The sequence below is a fragment of the Anguilla anguilla genome, chromosome 14, assembly GCF_013347855.1.
Source record: "Anguilla anguilla isolate fAngAng1 chromosome 14, fAngAng1.pri, whole genome shotgun sequence".
Lineage (NCBI taxonomy): Eukaryota > Metazoa > Chordata > Actinopteri > Anguilliformes > Anguillidae > Anguilla > Anguilla anguilla.
Window position 1 is genome coordinate 20801406 of NC_049214.1, and position 24304 is coordinate 20825709.

General features: G+C 41.4%; 2 protein-coding genes across 2 annotated transcripts; both read left to right on the forward strand.

Annotated features, from left to right (window-relative positions):
• Nucleotides 1-703: 703 nt before the first annotated feature.
• LOC118212994 (ileal sodium/bile acid cotransporter-like) lies at nt 704-6680 on the forward strand. The gene is made up of 6 exons (XM_035391578.1): nt 704-1144; nt 3465-3583; nt 4416-4504; nt 5067-5242; nt 5741-5898; nt 6265-6680. Exons 1-6 carry the CDS (start codon nt 768-770, stop codon nt 6438-6440), a joined length of 1095 nt encoding a protein of 364 aa, XP_035247469.1. The 5' UTR covers nt 704-767; the 3' UTR covers nt 6441-6680.
• Nucleotides 6681-10106: 3426 nt separating this feature from the next.
• klhl8 (kelch-like family member 8) lies at nt 10107-23030 on the forward strand. The gene is made up of 10 exons (XM_035391577.1): nt 10107-10197; nt 12213-12435; nt 12545-13093; nt 14733-14919; nt 15388-15531; nt 16782-16893; nt 17229-17397; nt 17989-18148; nt 19372-19573; nt 20100-23030. Exons 2-10 carry the CDS (start codon nt 12235-12237, stop codon nt 20221-20223), a joined length of 1848 nt encoding a protein of 615 aa, XP_035247468.1. The 5' UTR covers nt 10107-10197; nt 12213-12234; the 3' UTR covers nt 20224-23030.
• The last annotated feature ends 1274 nt before the right edge of the window (nt 23031-24304 follow it).

Consider the following 24304-nt stretch of genomic DNA (forward strand, 5'->3'; position numbering starts at 1 on the left):
TTACCCAGGGCCTTTAATTATTTTAGTAAATAAATTAGACTTCCTGAGTAGTTTAATGGATATCTCAAAATATTATCCTATGTGGATCTAGTGAGATTATTTTATAATTTTCAAGGTTTTTCTTTTTTATTTCAGCAGAATATGCCTGTCAGATATACTATGTACTGCAGTATTGCAGTATTTACAGCAATCATTTATATATATATTGTTTTATATAGTCTGTTGAAAGCACGGTCAACCACAAGGCGGAAAAGTAAAATCTATCCCAGCTGTTTGTGACTATAAAGGTTCACCAGGTTCATTATGTTGCTGAATGCAGTGAGGGACTGGGTTCAAAGAAATCCTGAAATTATAAGGTGCTTTACTGGTTCAAAAAATCAAGGATTTTAGTTCAAGACATGTTTTTTAGTTCAAAGACATCTGGATCCATGCTTCTAAGCATTGAGGATCCCACTGACTAATTATCCAGCTTTCTCTGTATATAAGTGAGCCTTTAACAGCTTGTGAATATACTTATAAGTGTGTATCTTCTCACTTCTCTGAACATTCAGGAGGCAGGGCAGGGTTCATCACTGGAAGTATGTCTACTCCATAATAAAAATGTTATGTTAAAAGTTAATCTCATTAACTGTTGCCAGTAGTAACAGGAATTCCATTGTCCACAGCTTTCCCCCTGCTAGTGTCTCAGCTAGGGGGTTGAACTGAGTGGAGGGGAGGGGGAATGACTGGAACGTGGTCATGTTGTTATAGCTGTTCCACAGTGCACCATGTCGAACTGCAGCGGCTATGCAGAGGGCTGTGTGGGTAACGAGACTGTTTCTGGGGATACTCTGGCCGATGCCTCCATGGACATGCTGCACCAGGCACTGGGCATAGTGCTCGCCAGCCTGCTGGCTATGGTGGTCTTCTCTCTGGGCTGCACCATCAAGGTTGACAAACTCTGGTCTCACCTGCGCCGGCCCTGGGCCATCCTGGTGGGCCTCCTGTGCCAGTTCGGGCTCATGCCCCTCACAGCGCACCTGCTCTCCCTGGCCTTTGCCGTCAGGCCCGTGCAGGCACTTGCCGTGCTCATTATGGGATGTTGCCCTGGTGGGACTATCTCCAACATCATCACCTACTGGCTCGATGGCGACATGGACCTCAGGTACGTGCATGCGTCACCCACAGGTCCAACACCACTGCCTACGCTGGAGTAGAAGCAAACAATAATATTTGAGTGATGTTCTCTTCTAAATGACCAGCGGTTCAGCAGTGTAGTTCTGCAAATTCTAAATCAAGACTCACTTTTAAATTCACTGTGATACTGTTTGGAGGGACAGTAATTTAATCTCCATTCTGCCAAGGAGTATTGAAAGTACTTTTAACTTTTATCTTTCTTTTAAGCAACTCCAAAGGAAGTACATTTTAATCTTTTTTTAATCTCATTTTTTTTTTGTCTGGAGTTCCATTTGTTTTTCTAACATAAGACAGCTGTGATAATGTTTTTTTTCCACCCTGCAAGTTTGCTCCAGGCACCAACAGTCCACTACAATAGACATTGCTGATCTCTCTCACAATAAAGTACTTGCATCAAAACCTTTGGAAATCTCCCACACACTTTTTTGTCCTAATCTTGTAGAAGAAGCCTTCAGTCCTAATAAAGGGCATGTTGGTATTGTTTATAATGTACTTTTGGCAGTGTGTTCACAAAATGAACTATTTTACCTTGTTGAAGGGAAAGACAGGTTACTAAATACCTTACAATCCGGGCTTTCAGATTCAAAGATATGTAACCAAATGAAATGTCACAATATAATTTTTATTTTATTTATTGGGGGGGCAGAAGTGGTGGGTAAAAAGACAGAAGGACAGAAATGAAATAATCACAAGAACATACAAGCTATAAATAGACCACACACACATTGTATATATATATATATATATACACAATCATATCAAGGATCAAGGCATAATCAAGGGCAACTTGATACAGCAAAAACAACACAAATTGCAATATATCCTATTTATATTCTACAACATAGCTATCAGTTATCTGGCTACTTTTATGATGTCTTCAGGTTATTCGTTAGAAATTCCAATCATAAATTTCCACTTTGGGGCAGCAATGAGTCATCTTCAGCATGAAACTGGATCCATTCTTTTCTTAAGCAAAGAAGTGTTTCCTTTATCTACGAGCCACGCGTACACTGTGGGATACACTTGATAGGTTTATTTCTGCAATTAGTGTCCACTGGAATGTTTATCTGCCCAGATACTCATCGACACACCTAACAGAATACTGTGTTTACACACACTTTTGAAAGAGATCTGTTGGATAGTACCTTATAATATATTTATACTTGTAAGTGATTCATGTATCCTCTAATACATGAGTAATTATAAGATTGTGAACAGGCCATTCAGCCCAGCATGCTCACCATTTTCCTACCACTAAAGCGTACCTAGTGCTCGGTTTACCTACAAACTAGATAGTATCTAACACCGTATCCAGCCTGGTCTTGAAAACCAGTTTCTGCCACTACTACATGACCTGGAAAGCTATTTTGCACAGTCTGCTCCTCATGCTTGTACAGGTCACCCCTGTCCCAAAAAGGAGTCCCAGTGCCCCATAAAACTGTACCCCTCTTTCCTCCCAGGTTTGTAGCCATATGTTAAACCTCCAAATAAAGCTTTGTTTAGGTGCCCTGTGGCTCTTCACTCCTGGCACTTTCAGGGTCAAGGGCCAGGGCCAATTCCTGCAATGGCTGGAATCAGTTGGACACCCCAACCTGTGGAGATGCCCCCTGTGTGCTATGCCTGCCCTTTTCTGCTCTTACGCCCTACTGTCACCCAGCTGTCTCTCCGTCTCTGGTGCCTCCCCTGTTCCTTAAAGGACATACTACTCAGTTCCTGTTACTGTACTAATTGTGAACTGTGGAGTCCAGCAAGCTGACCCTCGAGATCAAGGATCTTGCTCTCGAGGTGCTCAACGAGCCGGCAACGATGGCAGACAAACTCACCCTGGAAATCACTTTCCACAATTGCGATCATCCTGCAGCCCTCACACAGCTCAGGCCACGTTTTAGACCCCCTAACTATCTCCCTATCTCTCACTAAGTCTAGATAGAGCAAGTTACTGCTGAGACAGAGACACCAAGACCACAATTAAAAACATGCGTGGTGGCTCCGGGCAGCTAGCAGCAGAAACCGGAGAGGAAAAACAGGGCACTTTTAACTATCTAACATTAAGCGTTTAATGAAAAAGTATGGAATCAATTAGGTTATAATCAGCTAATGTTATCTGATCTAGCTCATACTAACATGCAACAACAGGGGGGAAAAAAACAACTCTTGCACTAGCTAGCTAATAATTTATATTTCAGGATAATGTACAACCAAAATTTATGTGGAAATTAGATTGGCTATAATAGACTACTTCTCCCTTGGTTATATTTCTGATTCTTATGTTTCCCTTTCCACTGAAGCATCACCATGACATCTTGCTCAACGGTGCTTGGTCTGGGTATGATGCCGCTCTGCCTGTACATCTACACACGCTTCTGGATGGACAAGGGCAGCATTAACATTCCCTTCTTTAATATAGGTAATGGTCATTTACTGTGTCCTCCGTGTATGACCGCTGGAGTCCCCTGTGCTCCAGAAACAAATGCCTTCCATTCAGGGCTCCAGAGACAGTGGAAATCCTCATGAATAATTACTTAACCATATATATATATATATATATATGATTTGGTAACATTCCACCTACTATCACTGAATACACCTAACATCACTGTGGTGCAGGTGTCAACAAAAAAGATTAAGGAAAAAGAAGGGGAGGAGTTGGTCACATGTAAGGTTTCTATTCTGTTTGATTAGGGAGTGTCAAACTCCAGTCATGGGTGATTGCCATGCCTGCAATCCTTAGCCTTGAGAACAAGGTGTGTGGGCTCCATAGCCAATACACACATCAAAAACCAGCAGCCAGTGTGGCCCTCCAGGACTGTGGCATCTGTTTTATGAACAATGCCAGACACAGACATGCAATCACCAGAAATACCCCACTCGGTATTCTTTGGTCCCTGGATGAATCTGGCTAAATACACTGTGCTCCATCATGTTTGGGACAAAGACATATTTTTGGCACTGTACTCCACAATTTATAAAGTAGAAAAGTGCTGTCATTTTTACATGGTGAAACCAAAATGTATAAAAATACCTTTAAATAAAAGCTGATAATCTGCACTTTCACCACATGGGAATGATTTTGTTACGAATATAAAATTGTGGAGTACAGAGCCAGATCAAGAAAAAAAATGCCATTGCCCCAAACATTATGGAGCTCACTGTATTACTTTAGATTCAGTGTTGCTGAAAAAATGATTCATTGTCTGTGTGAGTTGAATTCATCTGATCTGTTTTATTGGTGTTTATAGGTGTTACGCTCATCACCTTGATTGTCCCAGTTGCCTGTGGTGCCTTTGTCAATTACAAGTGGCCCAAAGCAGCCAAAACAATCTTGAAGGTAATCTTCGAGACTTCTATCTGCCACTGAGTCACAGTGCAAAACTTTCAACACTACATTACATCTCTTTACATTTTATAATTAGATTTGCACGAATTGCTTTTCCTAACCTGCAAAATCATTTCTGTACCAAAAGAGCATTACCTGTAATTGTACAAGTACCAAATAATATATTTGGCCATACTTTGGAGAAAGATTCCAACCATCCCAATAATGTGAAAATCTGTGATTTGGTGAACCCCTGTACTTGTATTCACCAATTGTAAAGATTGAATATGCTGATGTGAAAACCTAATATCACAAATTACAAAAGCATTCAATATGCAGGTCTTTTGACAGGTTTACAATATTGTTAAAAACACATTATCATGATTTAATGAATTGAATGCATATGGATTGGTTACATCCAAATTGGTTTCTTTTTATATTTTTGCCCCTCAGAAAACCTTATCCTCCACACACACACACACACACACACACACACACACACACACACACAAGTATTTGGGAATAATTTCAGCAATATTCTCTCTTTCTCTGTAAACACCTCCCTTCCCTGTAGGTGGGCAGTGTGCTTGGTTCCCTCCTCATTCTGGTGATTGCCATTGCCAGTGTTGCCTTATATAAAGGCTCCTGGAATACTGACACCTCTATGGTGATCATTGGGGTCATTTTCCCATTGATCGGCTACGCCGCTGGATTCATCATCGCCATTATTGTAAGGCAACCATGGCACAGGTAAAACCTATAGTTTATATTAGGAAAAAGTTCCATTCCTAGTTACAACTATGTGCTCATTTACATTTATATTTATTCAATTGGTAGATGCCTTTGTCCGAATTGACTTACATGGTCAATTATGGCAAATAGCACCAGATACAAATAATATGTGTAACAGCAAGCTCCAGAGTAGAATAGACAATAATCCTAGATTTTATGTACAAAGCTGATAGACCAAAGCTACTACAGTAGTGATTGAGATTCAGTATTAATTGTTAAAACACTTTGCACAATGCAATACAGCCAAGACCAGTAAGCTCAAGCTTGCTTGGTGTCTTACTACACTGGATGACTTACAATGCTGTGGGTGTGGCTTCAAGACTAATGATCATTTCAATGGTTCTGGATAAAAGCAAGAAAAAATAAAAGCTTGGGCACTGGTTTCCATCAGCTCTGCTGACAGAGCGCTTATAGGGTCTTTCATGTCACCATTACTGCCCCATGTTCTGCTTGCAGGTGCAGGACGGTTGCCATGGAGACAGGGGCGCAGAACGTGCAGATCTGTTCTACCGTGCTGCAGCTCTCTTTCCCCCCAGAGCAGCTGGTGTTCATGTTCATCTTCCCTATGATTTATGGCGTATTCCAGCTGTCCAGTGGCCTCCTGCTGGTCGCAGGTAGGAATGCACTGCCTTTGTTCCATAGGAAAGCTGGCATACCGTACAAGTGCCATGACTGCCATTACTGCTGGAAAGCAAATGAAATGCATACATATACACTGTGTATAACTGAGACAGACAGTTTAATTTTGTGCTATGACATTTTAAGAGATCAGAATTTAACCAAAGGAAACAAACAAATTTTCAGAATTAAGTGTATTTTACGACATATTTAGATATTCTCACAAATTGGGTACTTGGTATTGCAGGTCATTATATATAACATTTTACGCACACCTTGTCAAGTAAGATAAAGCCATTCTCCAACAGCTGAAGGCACACAGGGCATGTAATAATATAACTAATAATCTGTTTTGGTCACAGTGTATCAGACATATAAAAGGGTGGCTGTACAGAAACCAGAGGACACAACTGCTCTTGGACATCTGCAGGGCAACCCCAGCCATAGCAATGGACAAGGCGAAGTTAATGTGACATTTGAAAATGACCAGTCTGTCATCCCAGTTAAGGAAGATGCATCTGAGTCTTTCCAAATTTAATCAATTAAACCACAGAACATAGCAAAAGTGCAAATGCGTAAGTGCCTTGTGTTCGTATGACTGTACTAGTCTTCAAATATTGAACTGCTGTATTAAAATTGAAGGAATAAGTTCTGTGGAGGTTATTTCCTGAGTGAGTATTTAGTTATAAAAATACATAATTTTACTTTTTTGTAGATTTCTTTTGCATAATTCCCTGCCATTAGAATTTATTAAAAGACTGCCTTTCTAAACAACCTTTCCGGTGCTCTGAGTGAGCTTTTTCTCTAGTGTCAGTCTTTTTCTACAGAATCTTTGCATATACAATCTGTGTTATGCCACGTTTCCTTTTTTACAGATGACTCTAAACTTTAAGAACTGTTCATCACTGATAAGTGTGTCTACAAGTTATGCCTTAATCAACCCAGTGTTAACCCAATAAAAGACACACAGGTTATTTTACCACCGTAAAGAAAGAAAATTGTTTTGTACTGAACAGCAGCTGGGATACAGCTGTCATATCATGTCATGTTGTAGAGAATTGCATCAAAGACAATTTAAAAAGCACAAGGTAATCACAGTGACAGCTACAATACTTGATGCAAATTAGTACAAACGCTGTAGGTACAGAACAAGGGAGAAAACCAGTAAAGCAGCAGGTTACTGTATTAAATGAAATGAAAGAATGAAGGAGCAATGCTAATGCAACTGCACAAGGTATAGAGAAGGAGCCATCTCAGAAATTCTTCGAATTTACAAAAGCTGTGGGCAGTGTGGGCCAATATAGTTAATGTATAATATGTTTTGTATCTTTAATGGCTGGTGCAGTTAACCCAAATGACTCTCATCATGTGATTCTAAACAATTGTAAATGCACAGCACTGCACATTACTACTTTACGGTGCTCATTCGTAGTAAAACATTTACAAATCAAAATGCCTCTCATTTTCAGCTGATATAAAGCAATTGGAGGCCAAAAGGTAGAAAGCCTGGTAACCTTTTTTTTTTAACTGGATGTATTTAGTTTTGTTCTTTCATATGCCATAAATGAAACTTACTTTTTAACACTTGATATCTTTGTGCAGTTGTAGCATTTTTCATCAAGGTACCAACATATTTTCATCACCACTATTTTCATTATTTTATGAGTACATAGCTATAAAGCCATATTGTAAAAAGAAATGTGACTCTTGGAGGGTAGCACTATTGCCTCACAGAAAGAATCGAATCCCGGACCTGGTCTTTCTGTGTGGAGTTTGCATGTTCTCCCCGTGTCTATGTGGGTTTTCTCCGGGTACTCCTCCCATACTCCGACAGTCCGAAGACATGCAGGTTAGATGAATTGGAGAGTCTAAATTACCCCTCGGTATGAGTGTGCATGCGAATGAATGGTGTAGACTGGCAAACTGTCCAGGGTGTATTCCTGCCTCTCGCTCAATGCATGCTGGGATAGGCTCCAGCGCCTTCTGTGACCCTGACCAGGAATAAGCAGGTATAGATAATGGATAGATGTCATAATGGACTCTTACCAAGAGTAACTTAAAATTTAATGTAGATGATACAACATTATCTGGAAATTAGAATGAAACATTGCACAAATAACAATGCACAATCTAGTCATTTGAAATTATTTGTGTTGTGTGTGTGGTCTTGGGTTTTATGTATGACATGCATGTCAGGAGTTGCACCGCTCAAATGTGATCCAGTTTTTCCAGTGGGGTGTGGGAGGGGGTGCTAAATCTAATGCCACACACCCTGTGGGTATCTACAACTGATTGCTCATCAAGGGCTTCACCTCTCTTGGGCTGTGTGTCATTGGCTTTGGCAGCTCCCTCATTCCAGTCAAGAAAACAAACACAGGAGACAGTAAACCTCATGTGCACTTTTATATATGCTATAATAATAATAATAATAATAATAATAATAATAATAATATTTCATTTTCTTTGCAAAATAAAGAACAAAACACATTGTCAACAGCTTGAATGTCCCATTTCATTTTCCTATGAGAATGAGATGAAAATGTTTTCATATCTTGGGAATAGTCAGGTGCTAGGTCAGTATTTTATTGTGTAAAGAATTAATTGATGTTACTTGACATCAATTGATATTTTTGTCTAATTCCAGATGTCTTCTAACTCATGGCTCATGTGATGTGTGTATACAGTAAGAGCTGAACTGTTCATGCACTGTGGGTTCAAGTTTATTCTGACTCCACTGTGCTTTATTCTTCAGTTTCCATTACAAAATTAAACTAATATTATTATTCTTATGACCCTGGTAGTGAATTGCATCATAAAACAGGTTTTACATTTTATTATTGCCAACAAAACATGATGTCATCATTATTTAAAAACATTTTCAAAAATCAAGCCTCCCAATTTATTATTTAGATTTAAAAAGATCAAAGAGCATTGCTGTCAGATTGAACCTGGGCCATTGCCCTGTGCCTGTTTAAACATGAAATCGTTGAGCTCCAGACCTGTTCTTTCAGTGGGTGTTCTGTAGTTCCATATGGCAGGCCTCCTTCCTGGTTCATGTCCACCTTGGCTGCACACGTTTCTGGCCTCTCGACGTGCTCAGGGGTCTTCTGTGGAGCACTGGTGAGAGAATGGGCTCAGAGTTTGGGGCCACATCAGATCTTGGGAGAGGTTCTGTAAATGGGATAAATGAGTTGTGATTCCATTATGAATCAAAAATGTACACTAATTCTGTTGTGAGCCAGCACTCTTACACTGATAATGTGTTATGCAGAAAATCTGACCACTATCGCCATTCTGTATACTGTGGATCTTGGGTTAGGATACTTGATTTTGTCAACATCCTACCTTCTCATGGGGTGGTCAAGTGCTAGGTTGGAGACAAATTGTGTGAAGTTAATTTGGATGAAGTATTTTGAGAAATAATCACAAATTCTATTACCATTAGATTGGCACTGCCAAGTCCTGCATGTAATAAAGTATAACTAAGTTAAGGGACAGATGTGTTAAATATTATGTGTCATATACACTTGATATATGTATAGTACTTCTTTTACTTTTTCGTATTTGGATGGTTTAGACTGGATCAGCAAGATGTTGCAAGTCCAACCTTAAATTGCATTGGAAATGCTTTAGCAACTGTAAGATCAAAACCATGGTTCATATATATATATATATATATATATATATATATATATATATATATATATATATATATATATAAACAATTGTGTTTGTGCACATTATTTAATATGGCAATTCTGCTTTAACAACTTTGTAACATTGCAATTTGTACTGCTTTAAATATTTCATTGGGCTACAAATATTCACCCATAACATCGAATAATAACATGCGGGAAAAAATAAAGCAGAATTTCAGAAATAATGAAAAAAGTAAATTGTTGAGTTTTGTGGTTCACTCATCCCATTTCCTGCTCATGTGCATTCATATACATTTAACATTTTTTTCTGTTTTGCGGTATTCTTATCACAATTTTTATTAATAGCCTAGATATTCTACATTTCAAACACGCGCGTTTTGGGAAAATAAACGATAAATTCAGCTTGGCACATTTTATTATTTTTCAGTTTGTTTGGAACTTGAGACTGAAACCAACCTTTGAGTTTATATGCACGCTTTAGGTGAACAACTACATTTCCCATATGCCTATGCGGTTTTCAAAGTACGTGCAAAGCGTGGTGACGTATTGAGTTATTTTGTGCAGGCACAAGTCGGATGGAAGGGAAAAAAAGTGGGATGGAAAGAGTAGCGAGATTGGAACCTTTAAAACGATGAGGTAACTTGGTGAATTAATTTATTTTGTAATAATATAACGTTAGTTATAAAGCTAACTTGGCGTGTAGTAAGAATGTCTGAAACGCATTTGAATCTTTCAGCTAAACAGGACTATTGTTATAAATCCACTTTCTTCAGCTCTGCTGACTGAGCTGCTAGCTAGCCAGCTAGCGATAATGTTTTCCTGAATGGAGTTTGGAGGGAGACACATTCAGTACAAGTTTTCTGCAAACGAGATTGGGACATTTCGCAGCAAATATCCAGATAACAGGCGAGAAATGTTTCACATTACCATACGGTGAATCCAGAATGTTTTTTTTTCCAGCTGAGTTAGCTAGCCAGATGTATCAAGGTATGCTAACGTTCATTTTGCAAGTCGACTAGCTGGCGCTAGCTAATATGGCTAGGTAGCTTGCTCGCTTAGGTCGAGAAAAGAAAAAAATTGTAAATGGATGTGAATATTGACTGACTTGCGTGTCCAGCTGTCGTTGTCGTAAAAGGACGTTCCCTCTTGGTAACGTTAACAAGCTGTTTAAGTTGTTAGTTACCACTGAGATCATAGATGGGCGCATTTCACTGTTGGAGCTCTTCTGAACAGGGACATGTACAACGACGCATAAAGATTAAGGAGCATGTTACCGTGAGCTACAGACGAGAAGAAAAAAAAAACATTCCTTCAAATTACTTGTTATCTGCTGTGGAAGTGGTCTCAACGGCAAGGTTAGAATGTTAGACTAGCCTTGCAGTCCCATCTATATTTAATATACAACTTAATACGACATAACGAACTATGTTGTTTTCTTATATCGGATTACCTTTAGATGTTTCACTTTAAGCTAAATGTGGTGCCGAATTACGGTGATGTAAACTTGCATGTGCAACTGTAAAACGGACCAGCTTATTTACATTTCTAAATGAAAAGGTAGTACTGAGAGAACGGCGACTTGCCTGTCTCAGCACGTTTGTGTTGCAAAAGCTAATTAATCCAGTGCCTTGATGGCATCCAAGAGTGACATGTCACCTAAAACTGATGAAATGATTGTTCTGTCCTGAGGGAATTGGATAAAGCAATTAGGCATAACAAAGATAGGTTGCCATGGCCACACACCAGTCAGTGGTACATCTCTTGATCACTAATGCGCCATGACATTCATGCTGCGGAAGTCCCTGATACTCTGTTGGCAGTGTAGGGAAGTTCTGGCCCAAGTCCAATGTACAACCTCAAAAGGCAGTTCAATGCATACGGCAGGCTGTTTGAATTTTAATTACTCTCTGGTTGCTGTTGTTTTGAACTTTACTCCAATGACCGTACATAATAAATACACGAAGTTAGTATTGACATTTTACAAAATGTATCCTTTATTTAACCACAAACCTTAATTTAAAGTTGTTGATTCGTCATTTGGCTGTTGCTCACGTAATACCGTAAACAATTTTGTCTGTTCACTGCTTATTTGGAAAACAGATATTGTGGTATTTTTCTGTTGTCTGATTTTATGCATAAAAGAGAAAAAACCAGTTAAGGCACTGTAGCGAGCTGCAAGAAATTGGCATGAAAATAAGGGGTCTTTCACAATGTTGAATATGAAATGTGCGGATTATGCCTACAAGGCTGAAGAGAATGCTAATGAGGCTGCCAGATCACATTGAGGCCATTCAGAGGTAGAGACCAGGCCAAGGAATGGGACAATAAAGTATTAACTGTGTGGACTCGTGGTTTCCAATGTATGGCACTTGTTTTCATGCTGTGCCATGCCGCGTTGGCAAACTTCAAATGGGTCTCTTGCTGTTGTCAGTCCTGAGTGGTGACATCATACATGTTGCAGCCCCACAGTAAATCTTTCCAGTGACTGACTGGCTGTGAGCACGGCGGAGGGACAGACCCCAGCTGAGTTTCGGAGGGCGTTTGTTGATGGTTGACGGCTCGTACTCTGCCCTCTCGCGGCTGTAGCACACTGGAGCGTCGCCGCGGCGGACTGGGTCTCATAACGGCCTCTCTCTCCCGCCTCGGCGTAGGTTCCAGTCTCTGTGAGCGGGAATGGCCCCGGGCGACATGGTGCCGGAGCACGCCAGGCAGCTCAAACCCCGGGAGAAGCCGCTGCCACAGCCCCGGCCCTCGGAGTGCGACAGTGAGGTGGACGGCACCTTCGTTTTCGAGGCGCACGAGGCCTGGAAGGAGTTCCATAATTCCCTGCGGCAGTTCTACGAGGCGGGCGAGCTCTGTGACGTCACGCTTAAGGTGGGCTGAGGAGGGCGGCGCGCGGCCCGCGGAGCACAGACGGCGCTTCGCTTCGGCGCACGCACGGTGACACGGTAAATCAGAGTTTTTTCCTGTCTCCCCTTACCAGGTGGGCAGCAAGCTGATACCATGCCACAAGCTCGTGCTGGCATGCGTCATCCCCTACTTCAGGGCCATGTTCCTGTCGGAGATGTCTGAGGCCAAGCAGGAGCTGATCGAAATCCGCGACTTCGACGGGGACGCCATCCAGGACCTGGTGACCTTTGCCTACTCCTCGCGCCTGACGCTGACGGTGGACAACGTGCAGCCTCTGCTGTACGCGGCTTGCATCCTGCAGGTGGAGCTGGTGGCCCGGGCCTGCTGCGAGTACATGAAGGCCCACTTCCACCCGTCCAACTGCCTGGCGGTGCGCACCTTCGCCGAGAGCCACAACCGCGTGGACCTGATGGACATGGCCGACCGCTACGCCTGCGAGCACTTCCGCGAGGTGGTGGAGTGCGAGGACTTCCCCTGCGTGTCGCCGCAGCACCTGTGCACCCTGCTGTCGTCCAGCGACCTCAACATCCTGTCCGAGACGCAGGTGTACAGCGCCGCCGTCAAGTGGCTGAAGGCCAACCCGCAGCACCACGCGGCCTGGCTGGACCGCATCATGTGCCAGGTGAGCGGGCCCGTCCCCTGCAGGGTGGGCGGAGCGACTCCGGTTCGCAGTGGCAAACGTGGCCCGTGCCTCATTGCTCTAACGTAGACTCACGGTGTTCCGAACACCAAGTTTGCTCACGATGTTCCAAAATGTGTGCCTTTAATTACGACTGAGTAAATATTTACATCCCGATCTCAGACTTTATGTGTGTGTGAAGATTGAGAGAGAAGAATTTGATCCGTCTCAGCATACAGTGAGGAGGCATTGTCGGTCCCCTGTGACAGCGTGGGCGGGGTGGTGCTGATGAGAGTACTAAATGGGCTTATTATGGTGATAAAATGCTCAAAATTGTAAATTGCTTGTTATAAAATGACACACAACACTAAGAGTTGAATTCCCCACTTTTGATTTATGAGAATGTATTAAATGAATTTGGTGATGTTTCAACTTCAGCCAAATTTTTATAGTTTTAATATACAGAATTGTATTAACACAATAGTTTTAATATACTTCACTTTGTTCACCTCTGAAATTAATTTCATGATCATTGAATTAGAAAATATTTTCTGAACATTTTATATGCATTTCCTGATCGTACTAATAAAATTCATTTCTAAGCTATTAACCTATGATCACATTTATTTGCAACTGATATAAACTGCTATAAAATAATCCTATTAACACTGGATAATGTTAATTTGATATGTATTTAAGAAAGGAATTAACCAAATAATGATTGATTAATGATTTGCCTGCATAACCAAATGTAAAACTGCAGTTTCTCCGTAATTATTGGTCCTATTCACGTCAATCAATGGGTTTTAGTATCTTGGAGAGCCAATAAGCAGCCACAATCATAAACCTCATTCATCAGGAGAAAAACTGCCGTTGAGTTAACGTCAGATTTCTCAGGAATGGCAGTCTCCCAAAGCTTTGTTCGGTGCACCGTAAGTCTACGTTACGCTTTCTGGAAGAGAGCTTCTGAACTTCCAGCATGAAATCCGTTTCCTGTAATCCACCAGATGAGACCTAATTGAGATGCTTACAGTGCATGCATTGATATTTGTAATTTTAAATATGGAATTTTTTGGTGCTTTTAAGACCTTTCTTATTAAGGGAGGGATTCCTTCTTGGGCATGTGGTGTCCCGTATTGCTGCTTTGTAAATGTAAAATACACACAGCTGCTGAGCTGCGCTTCTTTCATACAGCCATCTCTGTGTTTGTGCTTCTCTGTGTTTGTGTGTGTATGTGTTTGTGCGTGTATGTGTTTTTGTATATGTTTGTGCATCTCTGTGTTTGTGCGTCACTGTGTTTGTGCGTACATGGGATTCTACGTACATGTGTTTGTGCGTATGTGTGTTTATATGTGTTTGTGTATCTCTGCTTGTGCGTACATGTGTTTGTGCATACATGTGTTTGTGCCTCTCTGTGTTTATATGTATATATCTTTGTGCGTATACCGTATGTGTTTATGCGTACATGTGTTTGTGCGTCTGTGTTTATGTGTGTATATCTTCGTGCGTATACCGTATGTGTTTATGCGTACATGTGTTTGTGCGTCTCTGTGTTTGTGTGTATATCTCCGTGCGTATACTGTATGTGTTTGTACGTGTATGTGTTTGTGCGTATCGGTGCGTGTGCCTGTGCTGCTCTTAGGTGCGTCTCCCCCTGCTGCCCGTGGACTTCCTCACGGGGACGGTGGCCAAAGAAGAGATGATCAAGGGCAACCTGAGCTGCCGTGACCTGCTGGACGAGGCCAGGAACTACCACCTGCACCTCAGCAACAAGGTGGTCCCAGACTTTGAGTATTCCATCCGCACCACGCACAGGAAGTACACGGCAGGTGAGAGCTCACAGGACGAGGGACGATCGAAACGCGTGTGCACAGAGTGCAGAACATGTCAACAGGGTCACGGGTTTGAGGCTATTAGGAGTTTACTGTATGAACTGCCAGAACACACAAAAGGCCTGGATCAGTTTGTGTGGATTTTAAATGAATATGAATTTTTAAATGCATCATGAATGCCAATTAATCTTCCTCATTTCATTGTCTCTAACAAATCGGTATTTTAGTTTTCTCAGGGTTAGTTTTCTCAGGGTGCTAAGTTTAATATTTACTTTAGTTTTTAATTAAACGGACAATGGGATGTCTTAAAGACGACATGAGTGAGCATATTTGTACTATGAGTCTGGTTTTCATAGCATCTGTGCAGCAGAGTCTAACAGGCTCAATGAGGGTGGCAGCACTGCAGAGTGGGCTTTTCCCACTGGGCCTTTTGTATGATTGACACGCCTGTCGGCCATTCCCCAGGCGTGCTGTTCTGCGTGGGCGGGCGTGGCGGGTCCGGGGACCCGTTCCGCAGCATCGAGTGTTACTCCATCAGCAAGAACAGCTGGTTCTTCGGGCCCGAGATGAACAGCCGCCGCAGGCACGTGGGAGTCATCTCTGTGGGAGGTGAGCAGACAGGAGCGAAGCAGGGAAAGAAAGGAGAGGTGAGAAGAGGAGAGCAAAGCAGGGAAGGAAAGGAGAGATGGAGCACGTTGGGCAGACGCTGGCCACTAGACTGCATTACGACTGCATTAGACTGCATAGCCTGAGTCCCAGAACACTGCCCACTGACAATTCAGATTCAGTGAACAGTTTTGGAATGCTCCGTGTGTTTGATTTAGCAACAGGCTTTGATTTTTAGAATAAATGTGTTTTGCGTACGTGTCCTGCTAGGCCAGTGCCTCCAAACCCTGTTCCCGGAGATCTATGGCCATGTAGCTTTTTATTCCAACCCTTATAAAACACAGCTCATTCAACAGCTAGAGATCACCTTGAGCTGCTAATTAGTAGAACAGGGTGTGCAAAATTGTGGTTGAAATGAAAACCTTCAGAATGGCAGATCTCAAGGAACACGGTTGGGAACCACTGTGCAAGACAAAAACAAGATACGGCTGAATTGATTATATCATTGCGTGTGTTTTAGTCGATGGCAGTGTTGTTTATGGGAGGGGAGAAGCGACCTTTGCCCCCACAAATACTGCTGTAAAAAAAGTCCAGTGTCGTAACAATTCACGAAGCGTCTTTGCCGACTGCCAAGTGGGCTGAATGCTTTCTCCAGGAATTAGATCAATTGTGCTTTTTCCTCTCAGGAAAAGATGAGTTCCTTCCACAAATATTCACTTTCAGCTCAGCCCTCAATTCACTGCACGACATTATTTATACTTGGACGTTTATGTTCATATTGCACGGAAACGTTGTATAGATGGAGCGGGAGGTGCCAGTTCATGCTAGGTGTGGTGTGAGTGGTGTTTTTCCCTGAAAATAAGTTCTCGTTAATATCTTTTATAAGCCTTTCACATATACACAGGGAAATCGATTAAATTTCACTTCCAGTTCTGAAAATCGCACTCTCCTGGACATAACACACCTGGAAAGTAATTAGAACTCTAAAAGTAGCGCCTACAAGATTTAAATAAACATATACATAAATTGAAAGTTGCTTGATGTAGTGATTTATTTTAATTGCCCATTGTAGCTCTATCCAGTTCATTCAGCCAGCTATGTAACTGAATGCATGAGATCTGGTGACTGGTGTCTCATAGGGGCTGCTCTTTCTATAGTCTCTCCCCGGGATTGCTCTTTTCGTTGGGAAAGTCTCTCACTGGGATTTCTCTTTCCGTAGGGAAAGCCTCTGATTGGAATTTTTCTTTCCGTAGGGAAAGTTTATGCAGTTGGAGGACACGATGGAAGTGAACACTTGGGAAACATGGAAATGTTTGACCCTCTAACTAATAAATGGATGATGAAGGCATCCATGAACACCAAAAGGTGAGCCAAAAAGTAATTCTCTACATGTTGTAGTATGTTGTAAATGGAAGCCTTTGTAAATCATTATACTGAAAATGTTATTTCAATTAAATTCCCTTTTCTATAAGCAATTTTTGCTATAAGAATAATCATCTTTGGCTGTCTAACTCAAATTGATTTTTATTTTTTTTATTTTGAGAAAGTGTGGTAAAATTCTCATTGAGGCAACACTAAAAGTAAATAAATGGCATGGAGTTTACAATGTTGGTGAAAATGGTGTGTGTGTCTGTTATCAGCAGACCTGTGAAAACCTGTAATGTTGGTACAGTAAGCACTGCTGTGTGTCGTGTCTGAAGGAGGGGGATTGCCCTGGCTGCGCTCGGAGGCCCTATATACGCTATCGGGGGACTGGACGATAACTCCTGCTTCAACGACGTGGAGCGCTATGACATTGAGTCGGACCGCTGGAGTGCTGTGGCCCCCATGAACACGCCCCGTGGGGGGGTCGGCTCCGTGGCCCTGGGGGTATGTACAGTGTCACGGTTCATGGGGTTGTTTGCTTGCATTGCTCCTAAACTGCGCACAGTTTTCCGTATGAAAGATATTTCTCTGCAACTAGTTTTTTTGTTTAAAAATACCTAATTTTTCTGTATATTTCAACTAATTTTCATCTGTGCAAATTAAGTGTGTGGAGATTAACTATAAGTGTTATTTTGTTGTGGAATTCATTATTTACTCATCACAGTATCAAAGATTCACACCTGTGGCTTAATTTATTTAAATCATTTGAGGAAACGGTGTTTAGAGCTTGGCGGAATTATGGCACTTACAATTACTGTTTTGTGGTTGTGGAACTGCACTCGCATGGCTGATTTGTATTGAAAAAGATGTGTTATGTAATGTAGGTGGTACATACAAGACTTGTGTGTGTATATATAGCGTATACAGTTATGATTATAATTATGTAAATGCATGATATAGTACATATTTAAACATTACTGGGATTAAAAATCAGAAACACATGGATTACTTGGGTGGAGATTGTTTCGGTTGGTGTTCCTACTGTATGAACGAGATGGAGACTGATGGTGTTTGTTGTGTCCTGTGACCCGTCAGAGCCATGTGTACGCTGTGGGGGGTAACGATGGCATAGCGTCGCTCTCCAGCGTGGAGAGGTTCGACCCCCACCTCAACAAGTGGACGGAGGTGAAGGAGATGGGGCAGCGGCGGGCCGGGAACGGCGTCAGCGAGCTCAACGGCTGCCTCTACGTCGTGGGTGAGAGGCGTTCCCCAGGGGCCAACGCTCGGTCAATGTTTACCAGGCTCCGCAGCTCTGGTGTGCTCTTTGATACGTATAACAACGGGATCACATGATTGCTTTCTTTTACACGGTTATGTACAATGTGTTGGGTCATGCAGGGAAAAGGTTTACATTTAGTGAGTTAGCGATTGCTAGCTATAAACTAGGTGGGTTTTATTGCACTGACTGAAAGTGTCATTTGAGGCTGTGCAAAGGCAGAATATTGGTTTGAATTAATTGGTATATTGTGCCAAATATTGCAAGGCAAGTATATGAAGAACTTAAGTATGTAGTTTGATATTGTTTGCCTAATGCATAGGCTACAAGTGAATGTGAAGAAGTAATTTGCTTCAGACACATGCTCAAAACAGCGCATTTTCATAGTGACATTTCAGGAAGAGGAAGTGCACTGCCTTGAACCAATGTGTGAAATAAAATGAGCTCAGCACAAGGGTTGTCCCTTTAAAACATGATTCAGCACTTTTTCAGTTAGTAGATTAAGGATTAATTGATCTTTTGCATGACTGGCATTTATATTTAAAGAGTGATAAAACAGTTGCCCAGAAAAAGTGAACAATCTGAGTGGGGCTGTTGGTACTCTACAGTAGTTATACGACTATTTTACTACATAATCGTCCTACTGTAGGAGACGGGTGTTGCAGTGATGTGAATCAGTGTGTAGAACAGCTTTGAAGCTAACCACTGTGAAACATTTTTACTTTCTCACCAAAACCTTTTGCATCGCAAATGTAATGTTCAAAGGCCTCAGGCCCTTAAATCTTGTAACAGAAACAGAATGGAGACAAAATGTTCGGTCTTGTCATCATTCACAATTAATCATTTTTGACTTTAGCTTTGTTGTTGTAATGTATTGCATCAGAAACAGTCTGCAAAGTCCAAACACATTACTTTTTTTTGGAGTGTTTTACTCACTTAATGATAGTCTGTATCATTGATCTTTGATCATTGCTCATGAGTGTGTTAAATCATATGCATATCCTGCTATACTTTCTCAAGCTTGTCATGTTGTAAATATTGTTTAATGAAATGCTTTTTCAACAGGTACCTTGCTCTGCCCATTAAAGTCTGTGCTGTGAAAGTCAGTGCTGGACAGAGCCTTGCCAGCTTGGTCTCCAGTATCTTACTGCATTTCATTTCTTCTCTCTGCTCGTTCCTCTTGTCCCATCCCGTCACCTCAGGGGGCTTCGATGACAACTCTCCGCTGAGCTCCGTGGAGCGCTTTGACCCCCGCTCACACCGCTGGGAGTACGTGGCGGAGTTGACCACGCCCAGAGGGGGCGTGGGTGTGGCCACTGTCATGGGCCGCGTCTTTGCCGTGGGCGGGCACAACGGTAACATCTACCTAAACACGGTGGAGGCCTTCGACCCACGCATGAACAGGTAGGGTGGGGTGGTGAAGGGCGGTTGGGGGTTAGCAGTAGTTCATGACCAGGTTAAAGATTTTCTACATTATCACTCCAATAAAACTCTGATGTTGCTGTGCCAGTGTGAAGTTTCAGTACTGAGAAAGCCTGTTATGACTGACCAATATGATTTTGTGTTTGTATATTATGTTGTCGAGAAATGTATTGTTGCTGTATACAGGTATTAAGACTGCAGTCTAGTGTGTGTCTATGCTGACACAGGTGTGAGTTGACTAGTTTTAGCCTAGCTGTGACAGTGTGCTTGTATACAGGTTTAGCCTAGCTGTGACAGTGTGCTTGTATACAGGTTTAGCCTAGCTGTGACAGTGTGCCTGTTTACAGGTTTAGCCTAGCTGTGACAGTGTGCCTGTATACAGGTTTAGCCTAGCTGTGACAGTGTGCTTGTATACAGGTTTAGCCTAGCTGTGACAGTGTGCCTGTATACAGGTTTAGCCTAGCTGTGACAGCGTTCCTGTTCCTGACGGGCGTGTCCCTCTCCTCAGGTGGGAGCTGGTGGGGTCGGTGTCTCACTGCCGGGCCGGTGCCGGGGTGGCCGTCTGCGCCTCCCACATCAGCCAGATCAGGGACGTGGGCCAGGGCTCCAGCAACGTGGTGGACTGCATGTGACCCGCGGGGCAAGCCTGCTGTGACATCACAGTACGAGACGCCATGTTGGTGCTCGTGCACACACACACACAGACTCGCTCACTCAGATACACCCACACACACACACACATCCACGCACATGCACTCACCTACACACACACACACTAGCGCATGCGCACACACACTCACTCATCCACTCACATACACACACATGCACGCACGCACATGGGGCCAAGTTGCACACATTAAAGGCGTTAACTTTCAACTCGCTCCTGAGCAGGAAGGCTTTATCTGAAGTGCTTCTTGCAGTCAAATGTGCCCTACTTCTGTCTGTTGGGACAATGCTTGACGGGAGAATTCAGAAAATGTACCGGCAGTGTATTTTTCACATTCCCGCTCCACGTCTACTCTTGATGATTGTTCGTTGTTGTGAACCAGTTGATGTTGTGGCCTGTATGCCGCTTTTAAGAAGCATTTAATTCAAAAGCCACTGTGGGGATGGGAGTCTTTGTTAATGGCAGAGCTTAAGGAGGTTCTGTTCTTCACTTCTGACCCAAAGCAATTAGGCAGATTTTAATAGCTGTACTAGCCCACTGCTGCATAGTCCCTCTTGCCCACAGCTTTTCAGAAGATAGTTTTAAAGGCATATTTCACTTCGGTAAAACACTAGTAATTTTGTGGATTTGGGAACCGGAAAACCAAGAGGAACGGTGCTGCTGTCAACGTCATCAGGGACATCTGATGTTGCTAGTATTCATACTATGCAAATACAACGGGGTAAGCTCAGCAAAATGACTTGTGTTACACCAAAGTGAAATGTCCCTTTAAGGTGGTTAAGGCCTAATGCAGGGCTGCTGAACCCTGTTCCTAGAGATCCGTTGTCCTGTATGTTTTCACTTTAAACCTAACAAAGCACACCTCGTTCAGCAGCTAGCGATCTTGTCTTGCTGCTATTTCGTAGAATCAGGTGTGCAAAATTAGGGTTGAAATAAAAAACCTCAGGATGGTTGGAATGCAGGAACAAAGTTGGACAGCGGGTCTAAGACAGCTCCTAGAACCTTCTGAACTCTTGAGCCTCAGTTCTGAACTCGATAAAGGCAGAGGTTCATTCATCTCAGATTACTGCGATGTTCTTATTGATCATCTTCTGTAAGACGCGAAAACGCCATTAGAAAAGTTCTTTGGTTAATAGTCTAGCCAATCCTAATTAAGCTCTCATCTGTCTGGATAGCAGTAGGCCCAGTGAAACAGTCGATCTTTTAAAAGAACATGTTGACTCGTGTCAGTGTGTTCTTGCGAGCGAACAATCATTCCCAAACCTTGGGTAGCCACGAGACAGGTAAGACTGGGGACCTACATGAAATGTGTACCAGACAGTGTTTGCGCTTTTAGTTGTGCTAAAGCATGAACTGTTTTTCTGCCAAAACCCTACACTGAGACTGCAGGGAAAAAATGGTTCATTAGAGATTTGTAGAGTTTTCTATAAGTAATACAATATACTGTATGTGTAAAGTGATATTCTTTACATTTCGTTGAATATATATATATATATAGTTTACATTTATATAATAGATAATTGTGCACTATTTTCTTAGAGTCAAGGTTGAAGTATATTTTTGTCTTTTTTGGGGATAAAATGTTTGAAGTGAAGTTGATATGGATTATCGATGTGTTGATAGTGTCTACACTTTAATAGCTCATTTGAAACTTCACTAGCTGCTTTTTTATCCATTGGCCATCACTGGTGCATGTGCTGGGGTCTAGTTATTGGTTATGAATGCAAATATCTGAAGAATTAGGATATTATGTTATTGTATATTTATAAGTTGAACTTGGTTTTGTATATAGGCTGAAAGAGAATGGGGATTGCACAGGATAGAAGGTGTATCACTTATATTTGCATAACCAAAACATATTTTTGTACCCATGTGTCCTTAAGGGAGACATCCAATCACTCCATTTTGTACTGTACCTATTTGTTTAATTAACAATATTTTAATGTAATGCTGTTGCAGGTGATTGTGATTGTCAGGTATATTTTGTGTATTTGTATAGTGATGGATATTCTTGACTTTTTAGAAAATTGCACTGTTTTGTGCCAGGCTGTGCATGACAGCACACATGTACATGTATAATATTGATGCACTGTTCTGTCACAACAAGGAGATTGCTACTTGAGAATAGGACATTTCCTGAAATGGCCATGTGTGTGTATTTATTGAGGGGTTGGCAGTTGTACTTCACTGGCAAAGCATTACCAATCACCATCCATCTTGCCCTTTCTCTGACCTGTGGGTAGTACTCAGAAGGATTTGAAGAGGATCTAACACCATAATTCCTTGGCTGAATTATTTTTTGAAATGTCTGGATCTCCCTGGCTCCAAGAAATACTGTAATAGCATAATTATCATTTTTTGTGTTCTCCTGACAGTAAAGGTGACTTACTCAGTAGTCTAATGTGTGCTGTTGGTGTTTCTGAAATGGACATAAGCACTACTCAGTCCACTTCCACTGGTTTCAGTTTTTCCATATATAAGCCATGTAAACTATGTGTTGTCGCAGTTACAGTGGACATTAGGTGTACTGCATCTTTTCATATTCAGCGGTATATTGAAATAAGGATATGAAAGAAAAAGGTGTCAGAAGGCTTTAACATTGTGGTTGTCTTGTAAAACAGTTCCCAGGGACTTTCACAAAAAAGCTTTTTTAATTTTTTTGTGAAAAAATATATGCCTTGTCATTTCTTTCCCTTTTTACTGACAGACTGTTGCTTAAATCATGGGTATAGTTTGTATTGTTAAAAAATAAAATTCTCAATGTACAATTTACACTTGTTTTGTGTCCGTGTCTGTTGTTAGAAACTTAATTTGCCCGACTTGATTAATAATGGCGTTATTAAATGTATAATGCAATAATGCAGGGATGTCAAAGTCAGTTCTTGGAGTGCTGTAGTATCTGTTGCTTTTTTCTGGTGTGCTCAGTGTTTAATTTAAGTATTTATTTTGGTAACAAGTCATTATTGCACATAATTCTCTTTCCAAGGTTGAAATTAGCTGCTTTTAAAGTTTGATGTATTAAGATAAACCTCTTTGCATGTATCATTCCTTCTCCAATTGCAAAAGTACCATTTGTGAGGTTTTGGGTGATTGAGAGTATAACCAAAAGAGCAATGACATTTTGTGCATTAAGTGGTAATTTTGTTTTCCTTTTTCCTCTTTATGTCGTAAGTTATTTACCTAGGACTGTGTGCAGCTTCATAAATACTGTATTTTATTTCCTTTATTGTTTTGTTGATGGTTTTGTAACAGTAAAATCTCACCCTAAACCAGGTTAAAAAGTAACAGTGCACAGTAGAGTATTATACAAAGTTTACAACTTCAAAACATTTGAGAAGGGATATAAAATTAAATAAAATGACTAACTTTGTAGATTTTAGTTTTTTTTTTTTTTTTCACTTTTTCCTTTTGACAACTTTGTAATTTGAGCCTGTTTGTCTTGCTGAAGAACTAGCAGTGTTCACTGTCTGCGTGTTACAGTATATGAATGGTCCTCAGATTTTTATTCATATGGTTCATTAATAGTTCAGTTTTCCTGTTAAGGATCATACAAATTAAAGCATTTGTGTTCTGAACTAACATTCCTCCAAATCCTAAAAAAAGTATGGATTAACTGATCACAGAATCAGGACAACGGCCCAGTCCCCAGACCTGAACCTCACTGTAAACCTGAGGTGACTCTGATGGATCTGGAGATCCCTTGTTATGTGTTCTCCCACCTCATCAAGCATTAAAGGAGAAGACTCGGTGCTGTTATCTTGGCAAGGGAGGATGCAAAAAAAATCTTGCCAGTAATTTTGACACACATCATAATTAGTGTGCACTAGAGTGTTTACAACAACTACTACTGTAAAATGATGCATCAACATTAAACAGTTTCAAGTGACTTTGAACCTAATGCTTGGATACTTACACAACATCTTATGTAATAAACTTAAAGTTTGGTTTTAAGCTTGGAATCACTGTTAAGATTCAGGTATGTTGATCTAATCTTGCTGCTAAAATAAAACAAATGTATAATTATATATATTTTTGTCTTAAAAGAG

What these genes read in the sequence shown, in the direction of transcription:
- klhl8 (XM_035391577.1), top strand. Translation starts at nt 12,235, where the DNA reads ATGGCCCCGGGCGACATGGTGCCGGAGCACGCCAGGCAGCTCAAACCC. An exon ending in TCGGCTCCGTGGCCCTGGGG is followed by an intron (nt 17,398 to 17,988) that starts GTATGTACAGTG and finishes GTGACCCGTCAG; the next exon opens with AGCCATGTGTACGCTGTGGG. An exon ending in TTCGACCCACGCATGAACAG is followed by an intron (nt 19,574 to 20,099) that starts GTAGGGTGGGGT and finishes CCCTCTCCTCAG; the next exon opens with GTGGGAGCTGGTGGGGTCGG.
- LOC118212994 (XM_035391578.1), top strand. Translation starts at nt 768, where the DNA reads ATGTCGAACTGCAGCGGCTATGCAGAGGGCTGTGTGGGTAACGAGACT. An exon ending in CATTCCCTTCTTTAATATAG is followed by an intron (nt 3,584 to 4,415) that starts GTAATGGTCATT and finishes TGGTGTTTATAG; the next exon opens with GTGTTACGCTCATCACCTTG. An exon ending in GTAAGGCAACCATGGCACAG is followed by an intron (nt 5,243 to 5,740) that starts GTAAAACCTATA and finishes TTCTGCTTGCAG; the next exon opens with GTGCAGGACGGTTGCCATGG.